Raw genomic sequence first — 13,236 nt, forward strand, 5'->3', positions numbered from 1 at the left:
GGAGAAACATGGGACATTGCCATGCTTTCTGTTTTAATAAAAACCCTGCCTTGATGTATAACACAATATTTGGAGGAGATGATTTTCTATTAACTCTTTTCATGAAAATTGGCAGTGCAAGATTTATGTAAGTGGGAGTACTTGTGCTCCAATATTGCTAATATGAGTTTTGATTAAATTATTATTGCTTTAATATCAGTGTTGCCTGCTCTCAATTGACAGGCAATTCTGTTGAATTTTTTTTTTATATTTACATCTATATTTTAATACACATTAAAAGAAAATCCTCAGTATCTGTGTCAGAAGACTGCCTGCAAAGAGAAGGATAAAACTGAAAGGACTTTTCTAGCAGTTTAGATTGACATGGGGAACAGAAAGCTTTGCTGATAGACAAGAGCAGGAGACCTTTTTTTTTCCTTTTTTTTTTTTTTAATAGGCATAACAGTACCCATCTGTTCCTGGATTTAGAGTGCAGATGTACTCTAAGAAGTAACTTTGTAAAATTGGAAAATTGGTATCATGGGGCTTTGTGTTCATTCTCTCAGTTACTCAAGAGCACACATGCTCAGTTAGGAAGTTTTAAAAAAAGGAGAAAGACTGGGAAAAGGGTTTTAACTGCAAGCTTTGTACATATCCTGAGATGTAAATGCCAGTTGAAATCTACTGTGTATTACCACTAGCAATAAGAATTCTGTAACTACAAAAAACAAAAAAAATCTTGCTGCTATCTGATCTATGGTTCATTCATCCCTGTCAGATGTTTGTGGGTTCTGCAGTGCAAACAAGTGTTTGTTTTTCTCTACAGGTGGTAGCCCTGATGAAAGCAGTGCAATATGAGACTTGCCAATAGCTCACTTTGAATTCTTGCATGGAAATGAGATTTTTGCTTTGTTCAGACATCACTAACTACCTGCTTCCCATCTGAAATTACAGCCTCCTCCAAATCAAAAATATCCACACTGCAGCCTACACCTTCATCCCTCACTTTTTGCAACCCATTAGCTAAACTGTTTTTGCTGTGTGTTTTTTTTTTCCCCAATATTGGTCTTTCTTTCCAACTTACACAAAACAAGATAATTTAGAAGGAATATCAAATAGTAAATATTTATTTCCAAAATTTTTATTTCTCATCCTGTTGCATATCACAGCTTTTTCTCCTCTCCCCTCTTTCTCTCAGCCACAAAATCTGTATGCACATTTACTGTGTCTATTAATCTTAAAAAAAGAGAACCATACTCCCACTTCTCACAAGGTATTAGTGGAGATTTCCACTTTGATGTCAAAGAAATATTTTTTTATGTGTTTTCTGAACTACCACTTCTCAAAACAAGCACCCTATAATACACCTATGCAAAATAACTGGACTAGAGCAAGAAATGTCTCAGACATGGCCATGAAATGAAGATAGATTTCCCCTCAAAATGCTCTCCAAGGTCAACCTCTCCTCTTTCACATGGGACAAGCAGTGACCCACTAAGAACAATTCTCCTGATGACATAGCAATGTAGTATTAAAGAAGAAAGGCAATGTGAGAAAAAAAGAATTTTTTGTTATACAAAAGAATACCACCACAATATTTTCAGGATTAAAATCAGGGGGAAAAAAACTGAAGACTAATTTCAGGTCTCAGTTGGGAACCACAGGATTTCTTTGCATATTGGAAGAGTTGTCTGAGAAAACTAGGAATAAAAAAGTATTTGGAAATATCCCTTCAAAAAGTTATGACTCTACTTAATGAGGAGTGGTGATCCTTGCTTGCAAATGTTTGGCTGTGTAGTGTTAATTTAACAAGCCATCCTTCTGGTCTCTGGAACACAAGTGATACTCTGTGATCTGTTAAATGATCCCCAATATTTATGTCACAGTTGATTTAACAGGAAATGTGCTACTTCCTGGGATATCCTGCATGCACACACTTCAATAGCACAGCACAATGCAATCTCAGAGATGACTCTGCAGCCATTGATTATGTGGAAAATAACTGAGGTTCATACTTGACACCTACTGCCTTTGCACTGTTTTGGGGGAGGAAAAAAGAAGCCTGTGAGCCAAGAGGAAACATTTCTTTACCATTCAGGCTGGCACACCACATGTGATATCTGATGTGGAAATATTAATTACTTCAGTCTTTTCTTGAAAATCTGCTCTAACAGTAAATATTAAACAGAGACATCTGTTTAGTAGCTTTAGTCAGGATGGTTTTATCCTATGCTGTTCAGGCTCCCCTATTCCCTGGTGCAGAGCTGTGCCTCTCAGAGCTTCTCCAGTGCTATGGGACATCACTCAACACATCATCTGCTCCATTTAGTGACTAAATACAAGCCCTTCTCTTGGAAACCCTGATGTTTTTAAAGGCATTTCCTTCTATGACCTTTTTTTTTCCTAAATTCTCCATTCCCTGAGTTCCTCTAGTATCTTTCAGATGATTTTCCATATTCTTCCTCTGATATACAGTGGTAACTCTGCTAGATCTTTTCTCTTGCTTCCTTTCCTCTTCTGTTTGTCCTCATTATTTTCTCCAGGAATTATTGAAAAAAAAAAAAAAAAAAAAGAAGAGCAATGATGGGTAACTTCAGGATTTCTTTCCCCTCTAAAATAATTGCCTAAACAATAGCTTGGTCTGACATCTCCACAGCTAAATCTGACTGAAAAAACTGAATTCCTACTTACATCTTCCATTCCCCTGTCTTCCTTTGGTGATCAAATTAAATTTAATTCTATTCTCTCACTCCTATCCCCTGGTTCTCCTTTCTGAACTTAGACCCAAGCTGATGGGGATGTGAAATTTCTTGCAATCATTTTTCTTAAAGTCTGTAGAAAGAGCAACAAGTGTGCTCCTGCAGCATTTCAAAACCTACTTTTGTTGTCTTCCTTAAGACAAATTAAATAAAACACAAAGTATCTAACTCATATTCCTTTATCCTATTGAATCTCACTGTGATTTGGCCTGTTCTTTATGCATATTGTTTGAATAGCTATTTAGATTTTTGCTGTTACACGTCTTAACAATGCACTTATTTTCCAATCTGGCCTTGTCACCGTAGAACTGATCTTTTGTGAAGATGCAGACAAGGTAATCTTCCAGCCTCATTTCTTTGCACTGACAGAGTTACAGTTAAAAGTTCTTAACTTTTTTAACCCTGAATTCTTTGCTGAATCAATCCAACTACATCTAGAATCTATGCTGCCTATGGGGTCACATCAGCTTTTAGATTTTTTTTCCATTCTTTGGTATTTCTCTGGTATTAAGTATGCATGAAAAAAAACAACAACCTTCCTGTGAACTCCTTCAGTCTAATACCATTGTCATGCATATGGAACAATCCTCAGTGTCTGAATTTCTTTTCCTGATTGTGTAGTTTATTCAGCCCCTACCTATGCACATTAAAAATGCTTTCTGAAAGTGATTGCCTTTAATATAGATGCATATAAAGCTTCTTCAGTTGTCTACAGTTAATGACTATTAATAATTGTTTTGTTTATAAAACCCTGATGATCTATAAAAAGTGTAATGTCTAGAGGACGTCGCTATACCATAATGATTAAAAAACATATAGAGTTCAGTCCTATAATATACTGGGAACCATGAGAAAGCAAACAGAAGTTCATAATTTCCTTTTGCAATAATCTTGAAATGTATTAACAACTTCAAATTTATCTGAAACATTTTGGGTTGTTATATTTAGGAAAGAGTCAGAATTTTCAGTACAAACAAGATTTTGGAATGATTTTCATTTTGAAGAATAGAATTCTAAAGGTAAGAGAGAACAAAATGGTCTAAGACCACTTCTGTAAAATTCATGAATTATATATTAGGCCCATATGAATGAGCCCACAATAAGAAGAGGGAAAAAAAAAAAACAAGGTTGCATTCTAATGAATATTATTTTTTAAACTTTTACTGATTACTAGAGAAACCTGTTGGACTAATTGTAATAAATACCTCAGGGCTTTTCCATATAAATGAAGGTATGCACACAGTGCTACTGATTACTATTATACAGAGGAGAAAAAATACTGGATCATTAAATCTTTAAATGTGAAAAACTTGGTCTTTCCTTCACTTGGTGCTCATTCAAACAGAGGCACAAAATATCCAATTAAACAAGACCAGTCATCTTCTAGGTGTTAGTTTTTGTTCAGCTTGTGTTTGCCTCTAGCTCGATCCTGACTTTTGTGCCTGCTTGGAAAACACCTATTAAAATATGGCCTAGAGTTAAGAAGTGGAGCCTCTGGGGAGCTACTGGAGCAGGGTTGACTTTGTCAGTGCTCTCAAGTGACCCCATGAGTCCCTCAGAGGCAGGTTAAACAGCTGCAATGCCCTGCAGAGCCTTTCCTGGGATGCTGGGATGCAGTGCCTAGCTGCTTGTGCGCACCACAGAACAGGACAAGGATCCTTGGGGGTGCCAGATGCAGAAGGGTCTGTGCTCTGTTTGGGACACTTTCCCAAGCCCCCAGGCTCAGAGTGCAGGTATTGTCTTAAACACTGCCTTATTTGCCTTAAATATTGGAGCAGGAGTGCCTGCAGCCCTTGCACCCTCTGCCTGCCACCACCCCCCCTTGCACTTATCATGGGAGTGCCTGCTTAAAGCCTTTAGCCCCTGTCCAGTGGAAAAAAATGATGGAATCCTCTTCTAAATTCTCACCCCTGTTGCTCTGGTGCCTAAGGGGGTTTTGGGGTGTATATGGGGCAGGTGTGAGGCTGTCAGGTGCAGGAATCTGCCTGTAGGGCACCAGCCCCAGACCTGGGATGGGTGAGGAGGTTGGAGGGGAACTGACAGCTCATCTCCAGGTAAAATTAAACCAGTTTATTATTAAATGAATCTGACTCTCTGTTCCAAGTAAATTAGGGGCTGTTTAAACACAAGAACCAGGGATCATGATTCCCATCCCTGCTTCCCGAAGCAAAAGTCTAACTTACAGTAAGGGAAAAAAAACCATTTTTAAAGCTGTATTTTGTCAATATGATCATCCCATATGCATCAGAAATGAGCCCATAACAAACGTGGAGCATGCAAGGGGAAGAATTTAGAACAAAATGAGTAGGAATATTCAGAATGCAGAAAAGTGTAAATAATCCATGTGCAGCAAGATTCATGTGATGTTTTCCTAAAAAGGCATCTCTCTCGACTAAGGCAAAATTTGTATTGCTTTACTTTTTTTTTACCTTTTTAGAAAAAAAAAAATTTCAAACTGAAGTAAAATTATGTGTCAAGGTTTTAAACCACATGCAGAGATGATTGTGAGGGGCAGGTGATGAAAGCTGCAATCACTGTAAGTGGCATATAGCAGAGCCTGAAGTTTTATGAATAGACAAGAAATTGCTCTCTCCTATGTACCTGCCTATGCTCTGCTTGTACCCTGCAAGACTGTCTTAGTTAGGAATATCTGAGTCACACTGGACCACCAGTAGTTCATGAAAACCCGTGACTGCAGCTGAGACTGGGCTGTGGTCACTGACTCCTGGAGCTGGGAAACATTTCAGGCTGCAGAGGAGGTACAGGATTGGGTTCCTCAGAGATCACTGCTGTGTGGTGCTGCTTATTCTGTGGCTTTTCTTATTTGGCCTAGAGACACATTTCTGTAGTTTATGTAAAGCAGAAGTCAATGAAACACGCTCTTCTCCAATCACATTTAGTCTCATTTGGGTTTTCTTCCCTGCTGCAACGTATTTTACTTTTGTTTATAACAGAAACAAAGCCAAAAAAAAAAAAAATCCCCAAATAAACATATGGAAAAATCCCCTTGGTCTTTGGAAAATTTTCTTTGAGATGATACATTGCCTCATGCACTAATATATACAGTTCAAAGGAAAATAATGGGTGCATTGTCTCAACAAAGCAAATTTAAACATTTAAATCATTGACATGTACTAACACACACACAAGGACACTCTTGGTTAGTTAAAAGGCACAGTAATATTTCCCAACAGTGCTAACAACGTTGAACTTCTAAAGGCGATGGAGAAAGAGAGCCAGCTAGCAGAGATGATTAAAGGAACGTGTACAGGTGGCAATGGCAGATGGGGTGGGAAGTGTCAGGAGAAGGCAGTCAGGAATATTTTGGAAAGGTGCACTCTACCTGTGTAGCCCAGCGAATTGTCGCCGTGATCAGAGGTGGGGAGTGGCGTCCCGCTGTCGTTCCCCCTCTCTGCGTCCTCGGAGTCTGTCGGAAACAACACCAGAGCTGCTGATGGGGTCACAGGAGTAACAGGAGTTGCCATTTTGATCACAACACGTCCAGACACAATTAAATCCACACATGACAGCAAGAGCCACAGTGCCAGCGCACGGCACACCTCGTCCTTCCCCCTCCTGCGTGGATGCGCCCGTGAGAGCATGGTCCAGGCTCCCCAAAAAGCTGTCCCCTCTTGTCCCCTCTTGTCCCCTGTGCCAGTGTCGCTCTGCAGCTCTCCAGGCACGGTGGCCACCCTGCTAAGCAGCCAGCGCAGGCTGCGAGGAGCATATGGGGACGGCAGGGCAGGGGAGCTGAATGCTAGCATCGCTAATTTCCCACCTTATTGTTAATCAAAGCTATTGACTGTGATCACTCCCCATCATCGCTTCATCTCCTGGCAATTACAGACCCAGGGGACTTCACCTCTTTGTGGGGAGGAGGAGGCAGGGGGGCGGCTGGGGCTGGGCGAGCACCGAGGGGCTGCGAGATGGGGCAGGGGATGGGGGCTCAGCCCTCCACCCAAAGGACAGGCTCAGCATCACCAAGATGCACTTTGCGCTACAAGATCCTCGCAAGGAATCGCTCCGTTTTCATGTCACATTGGAAAAAGGAAAAAAAAGGGAAGGCAGCTGGTCAGCTAAACACAGAAATGAACAGATGTTTTAAGACCTTCATAAATGAAGACATGTTTTAAGGGATAAATTGCAGATCCAAACACCACGAAGCAAACACCATGAATATAACTCATAATGATGAACTAAATAATTCGAAACAAACAACAACAACAAAAAAATTAAGTCCCAGTTGCTCTGAAAACAAAACAGCACAACTCAAAGGAATTTGTTGACAATATCACTGCCCCTTTTTCATCTCAATGTAAAATTGTTTATTAAACTTAACTCCTATTTTACTTCTGATAGTGCACTGTCCAGCAGATAATAACTAAAAAGAAGCATTAGTGTTTTGTTCAGAAGAAAACTTCAAGAAGCAAATGTCTTTGCAAAAATAACACTGCCACAACAATAGGCTGCTTTTTTCCTTTTTTTTTCAGTTGACAGGTGTCAGATAATTTATTAATTATTGCAAAGACGTGTTTTGCTCTCACAGACATATCCTGGACTTCTATAATGATTGAAAATAACTGTTCATTTTGAACAAAATCCACAGTGCTAAAAATTACTCTGAACTTTGACAAAACACCAAAAGCAACTGTATGTGAAACTAAACTAGAAAAAAGAAAAATAAAGCGGACTCTTTTTTCTGGATGCTGGATTTTACTAGCTCAGTCATTCTCATTTTTTAAATGCAATGCCAAAATTTATTTCTCCATTTGTTTTCTAAACAATCTTAGAGACACTATCTTTAAAATCAAAATCTTTTTAATGAGTTAGAAAGGAAAAATATTAAGAAAGCCAAAATCTTCAAGACCAACCCACTCAAGGGGACTTATTGGAAAAAAAATATTTCTTTAGAAAAGTCAATTAAAGGATTGATAGCGTGCCTTTCAAAATACTGTCGTGCAAATTAAGAAAATAAAAGACCAAACAACAAAAAAGCAGCCAAACACCAAGATGATGTTTCATCTTGGCAGATGAAAGAAGTGAAATATGTTCGTTTATTGGCCCATTCATCTTTGCTGGCTCACTAATGGCCAATGTCACGTACATCTTTAAAATCTGCTCTGAAAATGGCTGCAGATTGACTGGATCAACACTCTCTTTCTCCAGATTGCTCACTCATTTGCATTCAGGGGTTGATTGGGTCAAAGTTTTAAATTACTGAAGTAAAGGACAGAAGGACGGGTCTTCTTATTAATTTAAGTGGCAGAGGCTGTGCCTACCTTTTTTAGTGCAAAGCTTTATAATTGAGTACAGGGAGCCCAGACCAAATTTAACCAATGAACCTGCTGCTCATCATTCTGAGAGATTGATTGCATTCTAGGAGATTCAACCACACACTGCTCAAAATGATTGAGGGGGAAGAAGATGCACTGAAAGCTACTGGAAGTGTCCTGTGTGTCACTGGAATGTTTGGTCTCATGTGCAAAATATAATTGCAAAACGAATCTGACTTTTTACCCAAGATAGCCCCTCAGATATGGAATTCCAAGCAGTGGGCCATCCTCCTCACGGCACCTCACAACCAACCAATGCCAAAGCTCCTATCAAAGCTCACTCAGGAGCTGTAACAGGATCAGTCTCCAATAAAGAAATGTGACTTCAATAAAGCCAACAGGCTAGGAGAGCAGCAGCTGTAAAAACCAGGATACAACTACTGGCAGCTATTTAGGCTTGCAAATCTTGGCTCCATTCACTCAGTAAAAGTAAATGAGAGAGGGAATTAGTCTCTTTTTGGCACTACTGATACTTACATGGTATCTGTTAGTGACAATGCACGTGCTATTTACAATCTAAAGTTATAGAGACTTTGTTCACTCTCATTCTTTGAGAAATGCTACTTTTCCACCTGATACTGAAAATTATATTCAACTAATGTTAAATCATGGTCTCTGCCTGGAAATCACTTACTAATGATTAATTCTAGCCATTTCATTGAACAATAAGTGCTACATTTTGGGCTGTTGCCCTCTGTGCTGGGCTGAATTTAATTTCAGCTCCGTCAGAAGTTCCAGCTTTGCTTGGGAGTCTCTGTAATAACTCAACAGAGGTAAGTAGTGTTGACTTAAATAACACATTTCACTGTAGGACTGCTGTGAAGGCACTTTGTTGAATGGCTAGTAAAAATCCTGAATGTTAAGACATGATGTATTTCTTATGACTACCATGCTGTAAGATCAGGCAATTTTCAACTTGGCTTTCCTAAACATAATAAACATTTTTACATCATTATACTTTTTGGACTTGTTACAATGCCAGAAAATGTGAAGCAAATGAACTATAAACCCAAGAACAATTCACCTGACATATGAAGAATTTACAGTTCTGTCTGAGACAAAGCAGAGACTGAATCTGGTGCCTGATCCCTCCAAGAAATGTCATAATTAGTCTTTAACAGGTTTTAACAGAAGTGAAAGAGAGAGATTCTCCTTTAAAAAAAAATCTCTCCAATGTGGTTGGACATTTTGGTTGAATTTCTATATCAGACAAGAAATATTTAAAGCAAGGTTTCTATTTTTTCTTAGCTGCCCAAAAAAAGAGCCCATTTTCACTGAAATAAAACTTAAACTTTAAAAAGATGCCTAGGCCATAATTGGTTCATTCATTATGTCAAAAAAAAAAAAACAAAAAAACCCAACAAAAACTACCAAAGAAGCCCAAAAAACCAACACACCACACCCCTCCCTGCAAAAAATAATCCAACAGAAAAAATACTTTTATCTATAAGTATGCAAAACTTCAGGAAGAAGACAAAATTAGTTCCCCTCCTTTTTTTTTTTCCTTTTTAATATAGTTCCAAATTAGTTTATTTGGGAAGAGGAGGTTGAAAAGTGAAGCCTAGAGTAACAAAAATAAAGATCAAGTGACCCCTTAGCAATTGCTACTACCCTTGGCTTTTTCAGGAGCATTTGAGATGTTCTTCGTTTGAGAGGGAGAACACCCTCATCATGGTGAAAAAATCTCATTCCCTCTTTCCACAGAAATTTCCAGGGTCACCATTCATTAAGTTGGGCAAGATATTTAAAAAACAAAAATAAAAAAAAACCAAACAAATATCTACTTGGACTTGAGAGGAGAATGTTAAATTTACCAGCACTGAGTGCTCCAGCTTTTTGGTGGAATGTTTTCAGGCTTAGTCAGCCCAAGCACACATGACCCCTTCAAAGAATAAAGAGGATTTTGCATAATAATCCAGGTTCAGAACAATTTTAGGTGCTAATGGCAGTTGGAGAGCACAGATTTACATGAATGTGAGGAGCCCTTTCCAATTAAATTTCTACTGAAATCTCTAAGTTAATCCATTTTATTGGATGGTCACACCATTCATGCTTTAATTTACCTATCTTTAGCTCTTCAAAATTTTTAGAAAATCCAAATGGTAAATATTTATTATTGCTATTTATTCATTTGGCTCCTAGAACACCTCAAACTAGACAGACACATTTATTTTCATACTATTTATATTCAAGTGCATTTTACAATCCTAACTTTAAAAATTATATTAAACATATTTTTAAACATGGCTCTGCTCTTCATAGAAAAGTCACCAGTGATTTTTTTTTCCCACTGGTAAGAGAAAGTGATGCCATCAGTTATTGCTTCTTTTGAACCAGGAGATATATCTGGATGACACATTTTATTGATGATGCATCTTTAAAAATCCCCAGATGATTCAGTATTGATGCCCTGGCCCAGCCTCCTGGTAGACATAAAGAAAAATTGAAAAGATGTAAACAGACACAACTCCTTACTTCTGTAAGAATTTAATGTGTCTGACTTTCGACACTGGTCTTTGCTTATTTAAAATTAAAGTCACCTACTGAAAAACATCTGACTACAAAAAATAGTAACTTTTAGCACATTTAATTCCAAAATTTATAACTTCATTATTTCTTGTTATGTTTCTCTAAATTTCATTATCATCAGCAGCTTGGGGGTACAAAACTGGAAGGAAACAGCATGAACAGCATTTTGCAAATGAGCATTAATAAAAGATTAGGATGAAGCAAATGAATATAAACTACTATCAATATTAGAATTGTGTTCTACAAATTGGATCAATTCCCATTGATTAATTTCTAGTGATCTAGACGAATTCAGGAAGAGACATGAGAAAAGAAGCGCAACTGGGACTGCATCAAACCACAGCCTAAGCCGAGGAACTAAATTAGTAATTAGTAGCAGAAGTTTTTTTTTCAGTGTTTTGATTTATTCTAGGTCTTCTTTGGAGTTACAGTAGAAATACACTGTAATATGTCTTAAAGAATATTTAATTTATTCCTATTTCTTCACTTGGTTGTACACAATGACAAAACAGTTTATGCTCTCAGAGTATAACTGAGGCGAGTACCTAAAGGAGAACTACTGATAAAAGCCAAATCATTAAATCCATGAGAAGCAAATTTGGCACAGGGAAAGTATTATCTAATAGAATATATTTATTTAGAAAACTACAGACAAGCTTTCAAGGATGTAGACCTATTCTTTAGATCTGGACCAACAAGGAAAAAGTTCAGGCTATGTGCAGAACTGGGAATAATTCGGCCACCTTTAGACTATCACAGCTTGGTGAACACTCACAGGTCTGTATCAGAAACCTGTTAATCTGATTAATATCCTCACCAATATTTCATAATAGCTCAAAGGAAGTATTCTTCTTCATAAGACTTAATACAGCATCTTTCTAGAGACTGGCACATTCAGCCAGCTAACCTCTTTAAGCTGGATAATTTAGCAAGTTATGACCACTTTCATCAGCTAAGAGTCTCCACAAGTAATAAGTAACTCTTCATTAAACATTTACACTGCTCAGCTGCCTCATTTCAGAAGTTAAGAAAGATTCAAGCTAAGGGGAAAAGGCAAGAATTTGCTCTCCCATAATGTCCTTAATGTGAGGATTTGGCTGAAGTAAATGGTAGATAAATTCAAAAGGATGTTTTTTTATTAATATCTTGTACAAGTATGTTCCAGCAATTCAATAAGTAGTCTAAAAAAAGAATGTACACTTACACACTGGTACAGAAATGTTATTCATTACACTCAAAATATTCTTTTGATGAGAAAAGAACACTTTATAGTGTAAAAGAAACCCCTTAGAAATAATTTTTTTCTAAAACAAGGAAGAATAAAACATTTATTTAGTGGTTTGAGTATCTCTTTTTCGCTCATCTTCAAAGAACAGTGCATGACTGAAATCCTGACAAAACCTCAGTGAGGATGCTGTTTAAAAACCTTTCCTTCCCTTTGTTTTCACAGCTCATTCAATAACATCCTTTAATGAGAACAAAAAGTAAATGAGTGAGGACTTTATTATGCATAAGCAGGAAACAACCTTGTTGTATCTTTGCAATTTATTTATTTATTTATGCAGTAGGTAATAAACAAAGGTGTTGAGCAAATTCAATGCAGATCCATCAAATACATTTTACTGAGTAGCAGAACCATACGCAGAAGTCTTAGGTGGGAGCAGTCACTGCATGAATCCAACCACAGAGAAACATTTCTGACTGCACATTTGAATTTCTCAAAAATTAAAATCTGGCAGTGAGCACAACAAATTGCATGCAAGACTTTGATGCTGCCAAACCTACCTGCCTGTTCTCTCTCTACCTGCCCTTGCTCCTTGACTTTTTCTGGCTTTTCCTTGCCCTTCTTGGGCTGTCCCTTGTAGCATTCTCTCCTGTTTGGCATCTGCTCCCATTTCTTTTCCTGCCATACAAATCTGAAGGTAACAGCCACTCAGGCTAATTAAATGGTGCTGGAACTGAGTTAACAGGTGGTGGCCCCAGCTGCTTTTGTTGCAGGGGCAGATAAGAGACCCATCAGTAGCCTGTGCAAGGCACTATGATTAATTAGGACAAGAAGCCATTTTCCAGGGAGGGAGCACAAGATTTACAACAGAATTTTCCACACCAAGGTAACAAGTAATACTTCTTCAGAAAATGCAAAAATAAATGACTTTTTTGTAAGTGCTCACCAGTCATCTTGACTATGTGCAATATGGAATATGCATAAGACCTACTTGACATAGACTTGTTCATACCAGTATTTTATTCATACCAGTATTTTCTCTCCACCGCAAACTATAAGTTTTACTTGCTTCAGGAAATGTTCTCTCCCTCAGAAGACCCCTTATTTCATTTTCTTCCAAGTAAACTTACATGTTTGTTGAGAAAGTTCTGACTGCTGTGGGAACTTCTATCAAGACATTTAAGTAATAGCAACTAATACCACGTACAGCTGAAGAACTGGTTGTGCAAGCTTCCCATGCAATCCTCCAACTCTACTGGACTTCTTGCAGTAATCCCCTGACTACTGAATTAAACTCTCTGAGTCTACACCCAGTCCTTCAGGCATTAACCCCTGCAGCTCCTCTTCCATGGTTTCAGCTCTGCAAGGATGTTTTGAGGCTGAATTATGCAGCTGCTTTACAAGAAGCTGC

The 13,236-nt window shown here is 38.0% G+C and overlaps 1 protein-coding gene across 7 annotated transcripts in view; it reads right to left on the bottom strand.

Moving 5' to 3' along the window:
• The window catches only part of ROBO1 (roundabout guidance receptor 1), a 687,859-nt gene that overhangs the window by 350,394 nt on the left and 324,229 nt on the right, over nt 1-13,236 (bottom strand). For 5 of the 7 annotated variants that reach the window (XM_036406668.2, XM_036406676.2, XM_036406700.2 and 2 more), the window contains one exon: nt 6,082-6,165. The exons of the other annotated variants lie outside the window; for them this stretch is intronic. In XM_036406668.2, coding sequence (XP_036262561.1) covers nt 6,082-6,165 — 84 coding nt within the window. The remainder of the gene's footprint in view (nt 1-6,081; nt 6,166-13,236) is intronic. 7 annotated transcript variants of the gene reach the window in all.

This window comes from Molothrus ater, chromosome 2 (genome assembly GCF_012460135.2).
Source record: "Molothrus ater isolate BHLD 08-10-18 breed brown headed cowbird chromosome 2, BPBGC_Mater_1.1, whole genome shotgun sequence".
Classification (NCBI taxonomy): Eukaryota; Metazoa; Chordata; class Aves; order Passeriformes; family Icteridae; genus Molothrus; species Molothrus ater.